Consider the following 20,075-nt stretch of genomic DNA (forward strand, 5'->3'; position numbering starts at 1 on the left):
TCTCTCCCCCCACCACTCTTCCCCCCTGGTACCCAAGGCAATCTACAGACTTGATGCAATCCCTCTCAAATTACCAATGGCATTTTTCACAGAACTAGATCAAAAAATCTTAAAATTCGTATGGAGACACAAAAGACCCTGAATAGCCAAAGCAATCTTGAGAAAGAAAAATGCAGCTGGAGGAATCAGGCTCCCTGACTTCAGACTGTGCTACAGAGCTACAGTCATCAAAACAGTATGGTACTGGCACAAAAACAGAAATATAGATCAAAGGAACAGGATAGAAGGCCCAGAAATAAACCCATGCGCCTGTGGTCAATTAATCTATGACAAAGGAGGCAAGACTATACAATGGAGGAAAGACAGTGTCTTCAATAGATGGTGCTGGGAAAACTGGACAGCTACATGTAAAAGGATGAAACTAGAATATTCTTTAACACCATACACAAAAATCAACTCAAAGTGGATTAAAGACCTAAATGTAAGACTAGATACTATAAAACTTAGAGGAAAACATAAGCAGGGCACTCTTTGACATAAACTATGGCAATATCTTTTCTGATCCTTCTCCCAGAGTAATGGAAATAAAAACAAAAATAAACAAATGGGACCTAATTAAACTCAAGAGCTTTTTGCACAGCAAAGGAAGCCACAAACAAAACAAAAAGACAACCCACAGAATGGGAGAAAATGTTTGCAAATGATTCAACCGACAAGGGATTAGTTCCCGTTCAGATTTGACTCTAACTTCCAAACACGCGTCGTTTCCTGGCTTCATCCTCTACTTTCCTTTTCTTTCTCTCCGTACACGACTCTGAGTGGTGAAACCATAGCATTTTACAAAGTTCTGCTCAAATGATACTTCATTACCAGAATGCCTTATTGGAAGTAAGCTGCGTTTGATTCATTTGCAACTCAGTTTAGAGAATTTCCTGTGATGTAGTTTTGGGTTATTTGCATAATGCTTTAACTGTTGGTATGTTTTGAGCTTTTTGAAGGCAGGCAAAGGTGGTCTCATCTTTGATGCTGCCACAAGTGGGTTGATCTGTGAATTCAGCTCTTACCAATTTGTAAGAGCTTTCTACAGACATATAAAACATATATGAAGGACTTTACTATTTCATTACTTACGTTGTATTTTCCTCAACATTTTGGGGGGTCCTTTTTTGTTTGTACTACTTCAGAAAAAGTTTTGTGGGTTTTTTTGTTTTAAGTAGGAAAACCAAAAACAAAGTCCATAGTCCCACATTAAAAAAAAATTCTGGGCGGGAGACTTATATGGTGGCACAGTGGTTAAGAATCCACCTGCCAATGCAGGGGACATGGGTTCAAGCCCTGGTCCGGGAAGATCCCACATGCCGCGGAGCAACTAAACCCGTGTGCTGCAACTACTGAGCCTGTGCTCTAGAGCCCGCGAGCCACAACTCCTGAGCCTGCGTGCCACAACTACTGAAGCCTGCACGCCTGGAGCCTGTGCTCCACAACAAGAGAAGCCACCACAGTGAGAAGCCCGTGCACTGCAACAAAGAGTAGCCCCCGCTCGCTGCAACTAGAGAAAGCCCACGTGCAGCAATGGAGACCCAAAGCAGCCAAAAATAAATAAATAAATAAATTTATTTAAAAAACTTTTTTTTTTTTTACATATTCTTAAACACACACACACACACACACACACACACACAGTGAAAGGGTTTATATGTACATTGTTTTCTTAGTTCAGGCTTTTTCTTTGTTGCAGCCTCTCCCCTTACTGCTTCCCCATGTTAACAACTTAGCGTATGCCTTTTATGTTTTTGTTTCCATGATAGTAATTATAGCTTGTGTGTGTGTGGCTATGTTGTGCCACCCAGACCTCCGCCTCCTTGGATGGGATTGGCTGAGGGCTTTGTTGAAACTGTATCACATTTGAGCTTCCACTCCCTCAGTCCTTCTGCTCCCCAAGAGCGTCCCCAAGTAAACGTTTGCAGGAAAAGCTCCGTCTGGTCCCCAGGGAACTTGATCTGTGCAGTTGGTGTCAGTAGTGGTCTGAGAAAGCAGACATGGCATTTTGGAGTTTGGTCACCCTTAGGCGGGCTGGCACTGATGACTTCATCACAAGTTGTAGGTGAAATATGGATGACAGCGGTGCAGTTAAAGCTTTTACTAGGGGTGGCTGGTCTGGCATACCAGTGCAAGCAGCTGTGCAAGCTGCTGGGCAATACTATGTATTTGAAAAGAATAGGGCAATGGAAGAGAATGGCATTGGTGGCTGTGGCTGGGTCCTTTGGAAAAAGACAAAGGCCAAGGGTGGTTAATTAGCAATTAAAGGGTAAATGTGATAGCCAGAGGGCTCACCTGCTAGCCTGTGAAGAGACCACCTGCAGTCACAGGCCCCCCAGCCTAGTAAGGCTGGTAGAGCTCCAGAGGAGGTTGGATGCTCAGCCCTGGTGGGTGTTCTACCTCAAGGTCAGGGCCTTGAGCAGGAAGAGGGACCTGACCCTGAGATGCAGGATGGGGACATCTCGATTGGTGCATTCGAGTCTTGAATCCCAGGTACTTCTGGGACCTGCAGAAGTAGCTACTCCTCTCTGTTAAAGGCCAGCCCCCTTCTCTCTACCCGCCAGTCCCCCAGCTTGAAGACAGTGCAAGAGGGTTCTATCTTGAGAAGTAACACATCCTCCCTCAGGAACTGCCACCTCCTCTTTTGGCCATTAAGTCACTACATAACCTGGCCAAGAGGTACCAGGGCCTGTTAAGGGAGTGGATGAGACACGGGCTGGTCAGGGAACAGAAACCCTATAGTCATTGGAACAGGGAAAGTTTAAAGCGTTATTAACTAGTAATGGGATTAGCTGACAAGAAGTAAAGAAAACTGAAGATTACAATAAAAGCAGATGCAGGGAGCATCTACCTGCAGCAGTGTCGAAGGAAAGAACAAAACTGGAATGACCTGGCCAGGTGACGTCCACCAGCCTCTGTCATCTGTTGTCCCTGTACAGGCAACTTGGGCTCTTTAATGGAGTGACCATGGGGCTGGGGCGGAGGCTACGTGTGTGCCCAACAGCATGGCGCTCCCACTCACCAGGGCTAATCTCGCCGTTGCCTCTGTTGAATTTCCAATGACACACCGAACTCTGGGTCCCCAATAGTACTGAACTTTGAGAACAGTCACTTGGGGGCTAGTTGGCAATACTGGACCCCTTGTGCCCCCAAAGGTGCCATGATTCGTCTTGACTGGAATCCACGTATTCCAGGCACTGGTTTGCCTTTCCCATACGCAGGGCCTCAGTGAGCTTCGTAATACAAGTCTCACAGAGCATTTGATCCACTGACACAGAATCCTGCATGGCATCGCCCTGGATATAGAGACCCACTTTACAGCAAAGGAGCTGCAGTGGGCACACGATCGTGGGACCCACAGGTTCCGTCACAGCCACACACCCAGAAATGCCAGCCCAACAGAGTGGTGGAGTGGTGGGTAGCAGGCTGAGCTCGGGTGACCTCCAGGCTGCAGTATACACTGTACATCAGTGACCATTGCAGGATGCAGTGTCCCCAGTATAGATAATTAAGGGCTCTGGGAATCAAAAGGTGGCAGTGGGAGTGGCCCTGCTTACCATCACTCCCAACGCCCCTCCCAATAAATTTGTGTTTCTCTCTCCCGACACCTCTGGGTTCTGCAGGTTTAGTCTTGACTCCCCAGGGGAAACCCACCAGGGGCAAAGGAAGAGTACTGTTCGATTTCAAGCTATAGCTGCTGCACAGTCATTTCAAGTTCCGTACTCCAAGAGACTGGCAGGCAAGTGAGGTACTCTCCATCCTGCTAGGGGTGACCTCCTGTTCACCAGAGGTCAGGGCTGCCGTTACGTAATGGGGCAGGAAAGCATCTACGTGGCACCCAAGTGATGTGATTGGACACCTCTTGGTCCTCTGACCAAATTTGCTGATAAATGCAGTGGCCATGGCCTGAGAAGGACATGGTGACCAGGGACTTACACCCCTCAGGGATGAGGGTTTGGGTCACGATCAGGCAAGCTACCTAGACCAGCAGAGGTGCCAAGCCAGAGTGAGGGGACCTCAGAATGGGTAGTAGAGGGAGGTGAATAGCATTTGCAGCTTTGAGACCAGCTGCAGGACAAGGACAGGCAGTTCACCCCATTAACCTTCCTTTTAAGTTCCCTCAGGAAGAGGCCCAGCAGAGTCCCGAAGGAGCTGCTCCCAGAACATATCTGAGCTGCACAGTGTAGTGAACCGTAGGCAGGACTGTAGTGAACGCTGTGGGTGCCCCGAGCCCCCCATTCATCACCCCAGCTGCGGCTCACCACACAGCCTCTCCTGATGGTTGCCTCAGCTGCAAAGAGCTTCTTTGCCCAACGGCACGCCCCTTTCCCAGGAGCAACCAGGTAGTGACTGGTGGGTGCTGGGGAATAAAGGCTCAGCTCCCTTGACCCTGTGGGGGACAACTATACAGGACCATGCCAGGTCCAGAGCAGGCGTTTGTAGCGGCCGCATCTTGGACCAGTCCTCCCTCCTCACTCCCCTACAGACGTTGATCCTGAGAGCGCTACCCCAAAACCTTTGTGAACGCAAGCCTTCATCTCAGGGTCAGCCTCCCAGGGACCAGACCTGTGCCAGTGTATGGGTATAACATACTCATGTACATAAATGGGGAGATTTGGTCATTGTTTTAAAAAATGGGATCATATTTTCACAGATCTCTGCATCTTCAAGTCAACTAATACAGCTCATTCTTTTCAATGGCTCTGTGCTTCATGGTGTGGATGTTACATAATTTATTCATCGACTGCCCTCTTGATTGGTATCTGCTTTGTTTTCAGTCCTTTGCCATAAAGCAATACTGTCATAAATGTTTTGCTTTAAACCTATTTACTGTTGCACATATTTCTATGAAACAGATAGCCAGGAGTGAGGTGGTTTGGTTAGATGATTTATATATTTATATCTCTTTGTTTTTATTGAGGTTATAACACACACACACACACAGCGCAATTATTCTAAGATTATAGTTCAAAATTTCACAAACTGAACACCCGTATAACCTTCACCCAGATCAAGAAACAGAACATTGGTAGCATCTCAGAGGCCCATCTTTCCTCCCTTTGGGTTCGTCCTTTTCTTCCCAGCTCCTGAGAGTGATGTGTGTATTTTTAATTTTAATAAGTGTTGACACTGTGCTTTCCAAAAAGATCCTAACCATTCACATTTTTACCAGCAATGAGTGAGACTCCCTCTTCTTCTCCATCTCCAATTATATTTAGTTTGTGTTTCCCTGACTACTAGTGAGTTTGAGTATTACATCATGTTTGTTTGCTTTTTGGATTTGCCATTTTGTGTGTTGCCTCTCCCTATCTTTTGCTCACTTTTCCATTGAATTGTTTCTTTTTTGGTCAGTGTAACTTGTATAATAAAAGTATTAACCCTTTGTCTTTTTTGTCCCAAATAGTTTTCCCAATGTATTATTTTCTTTCAGAAGTGGTGCTAGTTGTACTATCCCTATTCATTAATCTATCCTTCTCTACTGCATTAAAATACCATCTTCATTGTATATTAAATTCTCATAAGTCCTGGGGTCAGTTTCTGGATTGTCTACTCTGTTTTAGAGATCTTTTTGTCTATTCCTATTCAAATACCTTGTGGATTTGATTACAGTGCCTTTATAGTATGTTCTGATAATCTGGCAAAGCAAGTCTTCTTTTATTTTTTTAAAAAACTTACCTTTCTGGGACCTGCCTGGTGGTCCAGTGGCTAAGACTCCACGTTCCCAATGCAGGGGGCACAGGTTCGATCCCTGGTCAGGGAACTAAGATCCCGCATGCTGCATGGCGCAGCCAAAAAAAAACCTTACCTTCTCTATTTTCAGACATTTAATATTTCATATGTACTTTGAAATTATTATTTTTTTCAGTTAAAAGAACCCTGTAGGGTGTCTGATGAGAATTACATTAATTAAAAAAAATATATTTATTTATTTATTTGGCTGTGCTGGGTCTTAGTTGTGGCACACGGGATCTTCACTACTGCGTTCAGGATCTTTTAGTTGTGGTATGCGGGGTCTTTAGTTGTGACATGCAAACTCTTAGTTGCGGCATGTGGGATTTAGTTCCCTGACCAGGGATCGAACCCAGGCCCCCTGCATTGGGAGTGTGGAGTCTTAGCCACTGGACCACCAGGCAAGTCCCTGCATTAAATTTATATTTAGGAGAATTAAATATTTTGTTCATATCTCAGTGCTATGTTTTTCCATTTGTATAGATCATGCTTTATGCCATTTTATAAGATTTTAAGTTTCCATCATTGAGTGCCTTGTGCTTTTCTTGTTAAATTAATCCTGAGTGTAACTTTTCTCTATTGCAAGTGAAAGATTTCCCCCATTTGCACTTCATCGTTGTTATCGTTGCTGTAGAGAGAACGTACATCCCAGAGGTTACGAGCGGAGACTTGAGTCATGGTGACTGGGGTTGAACCCAGGTTCCATCACTTCCTGTCCAGCCCAAGCTTATTAAAATTAAAACAAAATCTAAATGAGAAGTTTGCATTAATGATATTTTACTGAAGTTCTAATTGTTCCATTACAATATTATTCAGTCTAAGAATTTCTTCACCTTTAATACTTAACAAGCTTTCTGTAAAATGGTGAACTTGGGTTTTCAGAATCAAGTATTCAAATGCAAATACCAAGTAATACTTTTTAATAAACACTTCATGATTACATAGATCTGTCTCCAGTTAATCTGAAGATACTTTGCGTAAATGTTTATTACAATGGTAGTATGCATTTTGGTTGTAAATTTTACTACATTGTTTTAATTAAGTAAATAATGAGTAAATGATTATAGAGGCTATTTTCAATGTTTAGCTAATTATATGATTTTAATTTCTTTATTCCCTCATGCTTCCTTTCTGTGTCTTTTAAAGCTGCAGAAGTGGTGGACAAATCCAGTGTTAGGTATGCAGTACTACTTGAAGATGGGAAGAATCAATCACTGGAAAAAAAGGTGAATCCTTGCAAGTATGACTAATTCTAAACAGATAACTTTCATTCATTCAATAAATACTTATCAAGTGTCTACTATATGCTAGGCACTGTGGATGCAACGGTTAAAAAAACAAAAGGAGTTCTTCTCCAGGAGCTGATAGTTTAATTTGTATGAGGGGACTAGGAAGACAGAGAAGCACAATATTTCTGTATGACACGGTGAATTAGTGTCACAATAGGAGACAGGGCCAAGTGCTTTGGGAACGATAGGGGAGATGGCTAACCCAGTTTTTGTGCTGTTTCATTCTGCTTTTTCTGGGAGGTGGGGAGAGGAATCTGGGACGTTTGTCTGAAGTATGAACACTCTGACTTGAGGTCTAAAGGATGACTAAGAAATGGTCAGTCTAAAGATCCTCACCTTTAGAGAGTGGGGGAAGGAAATTGGGAAAATTTTTTAGGTTAGGGGAAGAGAGCTTGGAACTTTGGGGTAATGGAAATAAAGAGAAGTTCAGAAAGAAAGGGGTATAAAATTTACAGCGGGTGAGTTACGTGGTTTGGGCTTGGGAGAGAGATGAGAAGAGGTCATGTAATTACCCAAGATCTTATATAGGAAGCAGTGGTGAAGGTGGCATAATGGTTAAGAGAGTGGGCTCTGCAGCAAACTGCCTGTGTCCAAATCCAAATCTAACTTAGTCTAATGTAAGCTCCCTTAGTAAATCCCTGGATTGATGGGATGGTTATTTGCCCCTGAAGTGGAAGGAGGGGCATCTTTGACAGGGAAGGGACTGTGCAGCCCTTTGAAAGTGAATGGAAATTCTCTCTCCCAAAGGTGTTCAAACTGTGCTCCTTCGATCCCTAAGGCAGAGGTCTTCAAATCGTTTTGCTCCCTTTCTCACAAAAGACTTTTGAAAAGCCATGTATCTCCTGACATATTTTTAAGCTGACGTTTAAAATATTCATCACAAGTTTAAAAAGTTTCATAGGACAAGATTTCTGGTGTATTAATAATATTGACATTTAAAAAACTGTTATATCACAGTTTAAAATACGTCCACTAATATCTAAATACTGTACTCTGATAACTTGATATCTACAATCATTCCTTTAAAAAATACATGAGCAGGATATTCTTCAACAATCTGAATTTTTATATTTTCCTTTTCCTTCTTGACTCCTTTTCTTGTATACTCCTCCACAGAATTTTTTTTTTAATTAATTAATTAATTTTATTTATTTTTGGCTGTATTGGGTCTTCGTTTCTGTGCGAGGGCTTTCTCTAGTTGCGGCGAGCGGGGGCCACTCTTCATCGCGGTGCACGGGCCTCTCACTGTTGCGGCCTCTCGTGTTGCGGAGCACAGGCTCCAGACGCGCAGGCTCAGTAGCTGTGGCTCACGGGCCCAGTTGCCCTGCAGCATGTGGGATCTTCCCAGACCAGGGCTCGAACCCGTGTCCCCTGCATTGGCAGGCAGACTCTCAACCACTGCACCACCAGGGAAGCCCCCTCCACAGAATTTTTAATGTGATATAATTTTATGTTTGGAAGTCTTTTCTTGAAAAGCATATAATATTTCTCTGCAATAAAAGTGACTATAAATTTAAATTTTCTGTGATCATGTGACCGTGTTAAAACATTTTCTTTCAAAATTATTTTTAAAGTATTATTGGTATACGTTTGTTCAGAATAGCATAAATATATCATAAAATCTGAAAAATAAACATAAAAAATAAAATTTTATTGTAAATGAATCCTACAATGAAACGGAGAGATGCTTTTTCCCTCTCAGTCTGTGAATTGATGAATGAATATTGCGCAATGCTAGATCGAAACAGGAAGAGGATTGCTGCCGAGCTGTATTTTTAAAAAAATTTTAGTAGCTAGATTAACATATTATCGACTAGCTGTGGTGATTTAATTTTCTCTATAAATGGCCTTTGGTTGGAAGTTGTCAGTGATTCATCCTCACTCTTATGCACGTGTGCAGCACACTCCCCTCCACGGCATCTCCTGTTACACGCACGGCAGGCGCCAGCGCAGGGCTGTGGTGGGAGACTTCCTAAACTAACTCCTGCCTATTCCAGCCCAGGATGCAGATACGCACTCCTACCTGGTTGAGAAAAACCACTGCTCTGGAAGACACTCCATAGTTCATTAGAAAGTTGGATCATAGTTAATGTGAAGCTGTGTTCCCACTTTACCTTAGATAAGTTTTATCAGATTTTACTTTGGTTTAGACCTGTCTTATGAATCCATATTCTAGTGAAATATTTTCCATTTTTCTATAGAATCTTAATTCTCTTACGAGCCAGACATCAAGAGTTTCCATCAAGTTCTCTTCTCAGTCCTCAAGTATCAGACTCACAGATCAACTGTCTACTGACCAAAACCAGAAGAATATCAGCTCATTGGCTTCTTCCAGGTGTTTAATTCCACAGTGTGACCAAGAGGCTTCAGTTCTACAGAAAATGGAACATAAAAGAAAACACCTACCAAAGGAAAACATAAATAATGAAAACAATAAAGAAAGCATGAGTCTTAAAAGAAAACATACCACATGTAATAATTCATCAGAGAAAACAAGTAAACTTATGGCATTGGAAGAAGATGCTGATGAGGTTGAAGCCTACCTAAATTCTAGGAACTCAAAAGCATTCACAAACAATTTTTGTGATATTAGGTATTTGGATGCTTTGGAGAAAAGCCAGCTGATTGAAATGCTCAAACAGGCAGTAGCTCTGGTGGTAACTCTGATATATAAGGATGGCTCAACTCAGCTGAGAGCAGACCAGGTTAGTAAACGGTATTGGTTTTTGTTTGTTTGTTCTGTTTTGTTGGCACCATAAAAGAAACCCATTTTCTTAGTGTCTGATTTTTTTTTCTTTTTTTATATATAAATTTATTTATTTTATTTTTGGCTGTGTTGGGTCTTCGTTGCCGCGTGCGGGCAGCAGGCTTTCTCTGTGTTGTGGCGAGCGGGGGCTACTCTTCTTTGCGGTGCGCGGGCTTCTCATTGTGGTGGCTTCTCTTGTTGCGGAGCACAGGCTCTAGGCGCGCGGGCTTCAGTAGTTGTGGCATGCGGGCTTCAGTAGTTGTGGCCTGTGGGCTGTAGAGCGCAGGCTCAGTAGTTGTGGCGCACGGGCTTAGCTGCTCCGCGGCATGTGGGATCTTCCTGGTCCAGGGCTTGAACCCGTGTCCCCTGCATTGACAGGCAGATTCTTAACCACTGCACCACCAGGGAAGCCCAGTGTCTGATTTTGATAGGAGAGCTAGAAGTAAGATTTTAAGCCTTCCCCTTTCCCCCAGGGGTGAATGACTGATACTTCATAGTTCTCATTAGGTTAAGAAACTGCTGAATGTTTTCCAGAATACTTGTACCATTTTCTATTCCACCAGCAAAGTGTGAGTTTCCAAATTCTCCACCTCCTTGTTAATACTTGTTGTCTTTTTTATTTTAGCTATTCTGCTGTGTGTGAAGTGGTATTTCATTGTGGTTTTAAATTGTATTTCCCTAATAACTGGTGACATTAAGCATCTCCTCATATGCTTACTGGCCATTTGTGTATCTTCTTTGGTGAAATGTCAATTCAAGTCTTTTGCTCATTTTTAAATTGGGTTATTTGTGTTTTATTTTGGATCTGTAAGGGTTCTTTATATATTTTAATACCAGTCTCTTGTCAGATATATGATTTGCAGTTCTCCAAATCTGTGGCTTGTTTTTATCAATTTCTTGACGGTGTCTTTTGAAGCACAAAATGTTTTAATTTGATGAACTCCAGTTTACCAAGTACTTTTTTATTGCTTCTGCTTTTGTTGTTATATTTAAGAATGCTTTGGGACTTCCCTGGTGGTCCAGTGGCTAAGACTCTGCACTCCCAATGCAGGGGGCCCAGGTTTGATCCCTGGTCAGGGAACTAGATCCCACATACTGCAACTAAGAGTTCGCATGCTGCAACTAAAGATCCTGCATGCCTCAACGAAGATCCCACACACCTCAAGGAAGATCCTGCGTGCTGCAACTAAGACCTGGCACAGCCAAATAAATAAATAAATATTTTTTTGAAAAAAAGAATGCTTTGCCTATACCAGGTCATGAAGATTTACTGTATTTTCTTCTAAGAATTTATAGTCTGAGCTCTTACATTTAAACCTGTGAGCCGGGACTTCCTTGGTGGTCCAGTGGTAAAGAATCTGCTGTACAATGCAGGGGACGTGGGTTCGATCCCTGGTCAGGGAAATAAGATTCCACATGCCGCGGGACAGCTAAGCCCACACTCTCTAGAGCCTGTGCACCGCAGTGAAGATCCTGAATGCCACAACTAAGACCTGATACAGCCAAATAAATAAATATTAAATATATATATATATATATACACACACACACACACACACACACACACACACACACACACTTTCCTCCCTTTCCAGAAGAAATTTTTAAAAAAATGGTATTGAGATTCTGGATGTAGAGAATACAGAAAAATGCATCTTTGAGGTCCAACACCGAAATACTGAGTGCTTCCTGGCACTTGGGCAAGGAGGGTGTGTGGGTTTGGCACCACTGGGTGAATAGGGATGACTGCCTAGTTCGCTGCTCGTAAGTCTTGCACAAACCGATACTCCCCATTAGGCCTCTGAACAGGGGGGATCGGGGTGTTACAAGGGGATTGGCAGGGCCTAATGAGTCCGTGTTTTAGGAATTTGGTGAGCAGCTGTTGGATCCCCCTCCGGGCCTCAGGCTTTAAAGGATATTATCGCCAGGAGCTGGGGCCAGCTGGGGTTGTCGTTTGGGCATCCCACAGGAGGGTGCTCAGGACATTCCCTTTCCCAGTGCCCCTCCTTCCAGAAAGAGGCACACTGATTCCTGCCCAGCTGGTTCCTGGGCTGCTGGCCTGGTCTTCTCAGCTGTCTAGTGTCCCCTCAAGATGGCGCGTGGATCAAAGCAGCTGAGAGCTGTGTTTCCTTTATTAATCTCCTATCCGTGTTGGCCTCCTTTGCCATGTCCTCGTTGTTATAGACCTTGAAGGCCTCCTCTACCAAGGTTGACGATGGGGTTTGGGGCCCAGCTTCAAGCTTTTGTAATTTCCTCCTGATATGAGGAGAGGACTGGGTGATAAAATGCATGGCCAATAGTGACCTGCCTTCTGCAGACTCAGGGTCTGTATTGGTGGACTTCCTGAATGCCTCTGTCACCCGACTCAGGAAGACTGCTGGGTTTTTATCTTTTTCCTGTGTAATCTCTTGGACCTTATCATAATTTACAGGCTTCACCATACGCCCTTTCATTCCTTCTGATAAACAAGTAATATAACGTCTCATCCTGGCTTGGCCTACATGATCCTCACAATCCCCGTGGGGGTCCTGTTGTGGGATTGCGTCACCAGTTCAATAAATCTGATGCTGCGGGTTGGTGGCCACTAGGCTGTCTGTGTGTTCCCTGGCCTTTCTTAGTGTACATTCCTTCTTGTCCAGGGGGCAACAGTGGTTCAGAATAACTGTAATTCTTGCCATGTCAGGGAAAACATTAACCCCAGCATAGTAAATTTGTCCTAAACTTGTCATGGTTCTATGAGAACCTGCCAAACCCCTCCTTACGGATTCCTAAGTCTCCCATCAAGAAGGAGACATGCACTCTAGTAATTCCCTATTCCCGTCAGCTACTTCCCAGAGGGGGTAAAGGCCCTGTGGTGTGGAAGTGGGGGCTAATTTTGAACCTGATCAGGGCCCCACTGGGGACAGCACTGGAGGCTCTGGTTTCAGGGCTCCTGGCTAAACGGGGTAAGGTGGGGGTCGAGGGGCTGAAGGTGATGTTGAAGGGGAAGAAGCCCTATGAGAAAGAGGCCCAATGTGCCAATGACTAGTTGGCGGTTGAAAGGGGATCTGTGAGAAAGTCTGGCTCTAAATCTTTTGGGGACAAAACAGAAATAGAGGCCACACACACAACAGGAATCCCTCAAATCGGGGTCTTGATAAAGTTTCATAAAGGCCTGCACATAAGGGAACTCCCCCCATTTGGGGGACTGCTTACAATATTTTGGTCCAGTTGTAAAATGGTGCTAAAGTTAAGGGATCCATTCTGTGGCCACTTCTTCTGGTCACCCAAGGCATATTGGGGCTAGGCTGTGTTGCAAAAGAAGATGGTTTTTAAACCATCTAATTTAAACTGTCCCCAATTTTTAAGAACTTTAATCTTTGGGGGCATTTCCCATGTTTACATATAAATCTGGTGGCTAACAAACTGAGATCCTGGGGCTGGATGGAGTCCTCAAGACCCGGCATAACAAAGCCAAAGGGTGAGATGACAGAGGAGACCTCAGAACTCCCTTCCCCACAGTTGAACACACAGGACAGAGAAATATTGGGGGGTTGTGTAAAGTTCACCTCAACAGGGGCCTCGGGGGCTGGGGGTTTATATGTATGAAGTAAGGAAAAAGAAATGGGAGAAAGAGAGAGAGCCTGCTGTTTCAGCCTGCCCCTCTGCGTTTGTGTATTCAGGCAGTTCCAGTCTGCCGTGCTCTTCCACAAGGGCCAGTGGAGCAAGGCACTCCGTCCACCACCCACCAGGGTGATCAGACCCAGAAGCCAGTGCTGGTGGGTCTAACCCACAACTGGGACTTTAACCTGGGAAAAAGAAGTTGAGACGTTTGTGACCACTGGGCTTCCAGCCACTACCCAGTATGAGGATTGGACCTCTGTCCCTCTCAGAAATCTCCCCTCAAGGAAAGCCCACCGGACCAAGACCTACGCGGTATGAGGCAAGCCTCTCCCACCTCTGTCACCTGTCAGGGTGAGCCGGTGCCAGCCAGAGGGAGCATGCTCTCACCAACTAAGGAGTTAGGCTGTAGTTGCCCAACACTCACTTTCTCAGAAGGATGTGACGGAGAAGTAGGAGAGGACAGAGAAAGGAATTGTAGAGAGAGAGAAGGAGATCAGAAGAGGGAAAAAGGACAAAGGGAAAAGGGAAGGGGACAGTTGCCTGAGTGAGGATAGTGAGACCCCTGGGGCAATGAAGGCAGACTTACCAAGCCCTGCAGCACTGAAGCAAAGATTCAGGTGGCCACTTGTCAGCTGCAAGGAAGCTGCAATCAGCTGTACAAAGTGGGCCCAGATCCTCTCTCAGAGGGGCAAGGAAAAAAAGAAGGCCCCACAGGTCCCAGCAGAGCTGCCAAAAATTGTTACCGACCTGGGCCCTTGGACTCTTTAATCAATAGAAATTGACAAGAAGCCAGATGAGAATTTCAGGCAAGGCTTTATTGGGTCTCCTGCTACAAAACAAGGGAGCAAGAACAAGAAACAGGTTCCCTTGCCTGCCCCCTGAGAGGACCTACTTGGATCCTTAAATGGGGTAAAAATGGGGGTGGGTCTGTGGGTTGGGCACGAGGCACAGCTTAGGGGTCTGTCCACCCCCTTGGTGGTGCCATGTGCAGGGATCATGCACTGTGCCCTGCTTTTGCTCCCGGCACCTCAGAAATGGCAGTTTGTTTGTGGCCTTTTTGTATCCTGTTGCTTATTATTGTCCCAGCTTGCCCTTGCATGCAGTTATTTTTAGTCACTTGTAGTTTCTTTGTATCCTATTGCTCAAGGAGACATTTGTCCAGGTGCAAGCACTCTGGTAGAGGATCCCAAGTCCCGGCCTAGCTCAGTTTTGCCATCTTAGCAGTATTGAATTTTCTGATCCATGAACAGGGGGTGTCCTTTCATTTATTTAAAACTTCAATTTCTTTTAGCAATGTTTTGTAATTTTCAGTGTAGTGTATAAATCTTGCTTTACCTTTCACTTTTGAAAGGCATTTTTATGGGATAAAGAATTATAAGTTGATAGTTTTTTTCTTTCAGTAATTTAAAGATGTTATGCCGCTGTCTTCTAACTTGCTTTGTTTCCCAGAAGAAATCTGCTATCACCCTTATCTTTGTTTCTTTCTAGGCAATGTGTCCCATCCCCCCTCCCCAGCTTCTTTTAAGGTTTTCTCTTTATCACTGCTTTCAAGCAATTTGATTATGATGTAACTTGGTGTAATTTTCTTCATGTTTCTTGTACTTGGAGTTTATTGATCTTCTTGGTTCTACAGCTCAGCTTGGGAGAATTGACATTATTATTTTGAGTTTTGTAGTCCTTAAAGATGTATGTGTCTCTGTTATGGAGGTCTTCTCTGATTTCTTTCAACAGTATTTTATAGTTTTCAGTATACAGATCCCATACATGTTGTATTGATTTCTAAGTTTTTAATTTGGGGGAATAGTTATTATAAATGGTAATTTCTTTTTTAAAAAGTTTATTTTTACATGTTCATTGTTAGTGTATGGAAATATAATTGATTTTTGTATTTTGATCTTGTATCCTGCAACTTTGCTAAACTCACATATTAGTTCCAGGAGGTGTTTTGTTTTGTAGATTCCTTTGGGTTTTCTACACAAACATTTATGTTATCTGTATATAGGGACAATATAGTTCTTCCTTTCTAATTTATATGCCTTTTATTTCTTTTTCCTGCTGTATTGCATTGGCTAAGACTTCCATTATGATGTTGAATAAGGAGGAGACCAGATTTGGAGAGTGAGATCATGGGTTTGGCTTTTGACCTTGATTGTCATTAAAAGAGGTGTTCATTTACAAATTTTAATTTTAGGCCTTTTCTTTCTGCTTAATTAAAAAACATGACAGATCTTTCTTGAATAAATGCATTGTTTATGTTTGATTTTGGAACTTTATTTTATTGTGTATTCACAGGCTCTGGTTTCCTCTGTTGAAGGCATTGTGATGTTACCAAGGAGCCATGGAGAGGAAGACAGTGGTCCTCTGGCTGCCCGAGCCTCTGACAGTGTTCTGGAGGAAGGCTTCATGCCTAGTGATCAGTGTATCTACATAAAAACTGAGCCCTCTTCTATTTGGGGCCAAGAACAGGAGGCACATCATCAATTTGCCATGTAAGAAATCTTCACTAATTACCTTAAATCCTACTTTTTCACCTGCTTTATCCTAATTTAGAGTTTCCCAAGCTCCAGTTTCAGTTATTTAAACTTTCAGAAGTTTTGTATGAGCACATGAAAATAAAATGGATCTAAATGACAGAAATTGCTACAAACACCCTCTCTCCCTCAAAGAGTTTCTGGAATGGAGGGTCCGTCTATGGGAGCCTGCTCTGGGATTTGAGTCAACATCGCAATGAGAGGTTGGTGAGAAAAGCATCATCTTAAGGCGTGAAAACCCACTGTCGCTGCTGGAGCCCTGGCTGATTTCCTCATCACACTTGTTCTCTCACTCATGGCCTTAGAAAATTAAGTTAACACTGCCTTCAAAGAGTAAATAGTCCTCAATACCACCAAGATATTACTAATTTCAAAGCTTCATTCTGTGAAAATAGACAAGAAATGTCTCACTTGTATTTGCCTTCCTAGAATCTTAGAATTTCAGAACAGGCAGGGATGCTTCTGCTGCCCCTTCTCAATCCTGAAAAGTCTCGTCGTGGGTTGGAGCCTGTGCCGCTCATCACTGTTTCTTCTCTCACATTGTCAGCCTGACTCACTTCTGCTTTGGGTGGGGGCATCCACCTCCTGTTTGCCCAGCCCTCTGAACTCAAGTCAGTTCGGTGCCTGAAAGGAGCTCCTTGAAGCCACTGCCCTGAAGAGGCGTTCAAGGAGGCTCTGGGTGAGAAGGTGGGGGCCTAGTCCTGCCCTTCCTGCCTAATACATTCTCGCTGGGCTCTGGGTGGGTTTTGGGTAGTTGTTGTGTCGGATCCAGCCTACGGGTGGTGATGCTGTCTAGGCTGGGAGTGCCTGCGGCACTGGTTCCGCCTGTATTCCTCACACCAAGCCCGCACAGACATTTCCTCCACAGGGGCCAACGCTGTAGCTGGACCAGCCCTTGTGGTTCTTATGATCACAGGGCACGCTTCAGCAAGAACTATTAGGGAATTTGAGGAACAAGATTTATCACTCACAAGTTCTGGAGAGTACACAGAGAGGTTATGGGTAGAGAAAGAGAGAGAGTGCATGGACCTGGGCCTCTGCCTTTATTAGGGTTTGAAGGTGGGGTGTCTAGGTTTTCACGGATTCACTCTTTACTGGCTAATTTAAAGCATAAGAGCAGGAATTAGGACACAGGAAGGTTGAGAAGCCGTGTCATCACACAGTCAGTTATCTGGGTTACCCAGGGCTTTCTGGAAGAGGGAGCTTCATCTGGCTCCTTCTCTGGTTGTTTTGCCAGCAGCTGTGTTGCATAGCTGGCAACATGTCTATTCAGGATGGATGTCTTTGAAACGGATGCCTTGGCAATCAAAGCGTGATGTCAGGCATGTACACCACAGTGTGTACGTGGGATGATGTTTGACAATAGAGCACTCTGCTCCCAAGAACCTGTAACCTTTGTTTTCCATAATTTTCTTTTGAAAGAACAATTGGGCAGGCTTTTTCTATGGGAGACCTCTGTGAGAATAGGGCCCTAATATTTGGACAGCCCTTTCTGAATTCTGGATTTATATATTCTACTTGACATTCTCCACTTGGACATCTGATGGTCACTTCAGCTCCGATCCTCCCTGTGCCTTTTGTTTAGCAGATGTGGCATAATTGACTTCTGTAACTGACTTAGAAAATACACTGTGTTTTAGCCACTTTGTCTTACAAGATATTCTTTGTGTCGCATGTCCTTTCTTAAGCTAGAAATCAGCTAGGCTTTGTCTCTTAGTGGGAGAGATCATAGTTGTTAGATGGCCTTATTGAGAGCTTCCGGGTTTCCAGCTACAAGAGCATCAAAGTGGGAGGACGCTCCAGTAGTCCCAGCTTATCTCCCTCATAAGCTGCCCCCACTCCTACACACCTCTCCAGGTCCAGCAGAGGCAAGACCTGAAGCTGTGCTGTCAGCAGTGGCCCTCTGCAAGGAAAACCAAAGTGAAAGCACACACAAAAATGCAAAAAGCCTGAAAATGTCTGCGGAGCAAGCAGAGCTAATCGGACCCCAGGTTTCCTTCTTCCTCAGCCTTATCTGCAGACCCTCACTGATGTATTAATAAGCAGTTACCATAAAGGGGGATTAATACCTTGGACCCTGGCAGCAGCAAGATCGGGTCTCAGACCTCAGCTTTGCCACTTCTCAGTTGTGTAAGGCTGGGAAAATTGTTTCACTCCTCCGAGCCTCAGTTTCCTTATCTGTAAAATGGATCTAGTGCCTGCCTAATGGGATTATGATGAGGTTTCAACACAACAATCCTCGTGAAGTGTTTAGTGTGGTATTTGCACGTGGTAAGTGTTCGATAAACGTCAACTATTATGAATCCCATATTCAAGGAGCTCATGATTTAATGGGCCAAGGTAAATTACAGTATCGCAGATGTGGTCCCCGCTGTAGCAGGTGTGTGGCCAGGAGTACTAAAGGAACCGGGAACCGGGCAACTCCCTGCCCAGGGAATCAGGCACCTGAGCAGTTTGTAGAAATTGTGGGAGGGAAATTTTAGGCAGGAATACAGCATGTGCCTGTGGCCCTGGAGTGTGAGAGGACTTGCACAGTCTGGTGATGGAGGAAGGAGAATCCAGTGTGGACAGAGGGTAGACTGGGGGCGTGCTGGGAGCGCAGGCTGGGGCCAGCTGGGAGGAGTCCAGGGTGCGTCAGCTCTGCTCAGGAGCTGGGGGCTGAGTCTGTAGGTGGTTGTGCTGCACCCAGGGATTGGCTCTGAACAGTTGTGTGAACTTGAGTTCATTACTAGCCTCTTTGTGTCTTGGCTTCATCATCTGTAAATTGCAGATAATAAGTAACACCTACAAAAAATAACGCAGGAGGCTGCATATAAGAAGTTTATTTGGGGTCTTAAGAATTGCAATTCAGGAGACAAAGATTCAGGAAACGCCGAAAGAGTGTTCTGGGGAAGAGAAAGAGTCAAGGACTTATAAAAACAAAAAGCCACAAGATTGTCAAAAGTTGCCTGGCAAGAATTGGGGATTGACTCTGATACAAGTCAGAAAACATTTGTCCTTAAGGAATCATGAATTGTTTCAGGGTAGGGGTCTGACAAGTAGATAGGGTGTCCTGGATTTCTGGCAGAGGTTCTGGATACCCTCACCAGGTTGAAAGGTCAGATTCCATCCAGACTGAGACACACGAGTCCCACTTCCTCAGAGGCCTCCTGGCTCCGTTCTGGGGACTGAGCAATACCGTCCCTGTTTCGATTTTCCTTCCACACCTCTTAGGATTTGAGTTAATCTGTGGAAAGCTTGCAGAAGAAGAATGTCTGCCCATAGAACCGCATAAGTGACAGCTGTTAGTGGAGTAGTAATAATACTTTCCCAAGGTGAAAAGCTCCAAATTACCGTGTCAATCGGTGAATGTCTTTTCATCTTCTAGGAAGGTGCTGCTTCAAACACTGAAATGTAGATGTCCTGTTATTTGTTTTAACGCCAAGGATTTTCTGAGAACAGTGATGCAGTTTTTTGGTGATGATGGCAGTTGGAAGTGTGGTATGTTTTAGTTTTTATAATCTCCTAAACTTAACTTTCCAACAGTGATTCCTCCTGGGAATGGGAGCACGGCAAGGGCTGCTGTGTTGCACAACTCGTGGGTTGGGGGTGGAAGGGAGGTCGCACAGCTGCAATGCACTACCTGTGTGGCCGTGGGCCCTGAGCATGAGGAGGCACTTTCCCTCTGTGTTTTAGATTATTTGAATTTTTTCAAGTATATATTACTTTTGTAATTTAAAACAGGAAAGAAGTAAATTATGCAGCATGGGCAGATGGGATTTGTTGTTACCACAAATAGCTTATATATAAACTTTCTAAGAATTAAACTAAAGTCCAGAGTAATTAACATCAAAACAATATAAAACACGTTTTTTATCTTTCATTTAAAATTGTAAATAAGAATTTTTAAAACCTTTTTTTATTAGATGGACCGATATGTAATAAAGCAAATATTGAAAGAAAGTTCATTGTAGATTCTAGGTAGTAGATATATGAGTGTTCACTGTACAATTCTTTTCAAGTTAAATGTTTGAAAATATTCATAACAAGATACTGGAAAAAATCTTTTTATTGTACAAAATTTCCAACACGTACAAAAGTGCCTGTGATATGACAAGAAATGTATATTTGGTCTTTGTCCCTGGTTCCCAGCACTCA

The 20,075-nt window shown here is 43.8% G+C and overlaps 1 protein-coding gene across 3 annotated transcripts in view; it reads left to right on the plus strand.

The window, feature by feature from the left end:
- POLN (DNA polymerase nu) overlaps window positions 1-20,075 on the plus strand; it is a 175,073-nt gene that overhangs the window by 19,126 nt on the left and 135,872 nt on the right. For all 3 annotated transcript variants that reach the window (XM_082462539.1, XM_082462538.1, XM_082462537.1), the window contains exons 4-7: window positions 6,916-6,995; window positions 9,260-9,763; window positions 15,700-15,896; window positions 19,306-19,418. In XM_082462539.1, coding sequence (XP_082318665.1) covers window positions 6,916-6,995; window positions 9,260-9,763; window positions 15,700-15,896; window positions 19,306-19,418 — 894 coding nt within the window. The remainder of the gene's footprint in view (window positions 1-6,915; window positions 6,996-9,259; window positions 9,764-15,699; window positions 15,897-19,305; window positions 19,419-20,075) is intronic.

This window comes from Balaenoptera physalus (assembly GCF_965194825.1).
Source record: "Balaenoptera physalus genome assembly, chromosome: 5".
Lineage (NCBI taxonomy): Eukaryota > Metazoa > Chordata > Mammalia > Artiodactyla > Balaenopteridae > Balaenoptera > Balaenoptera physalus.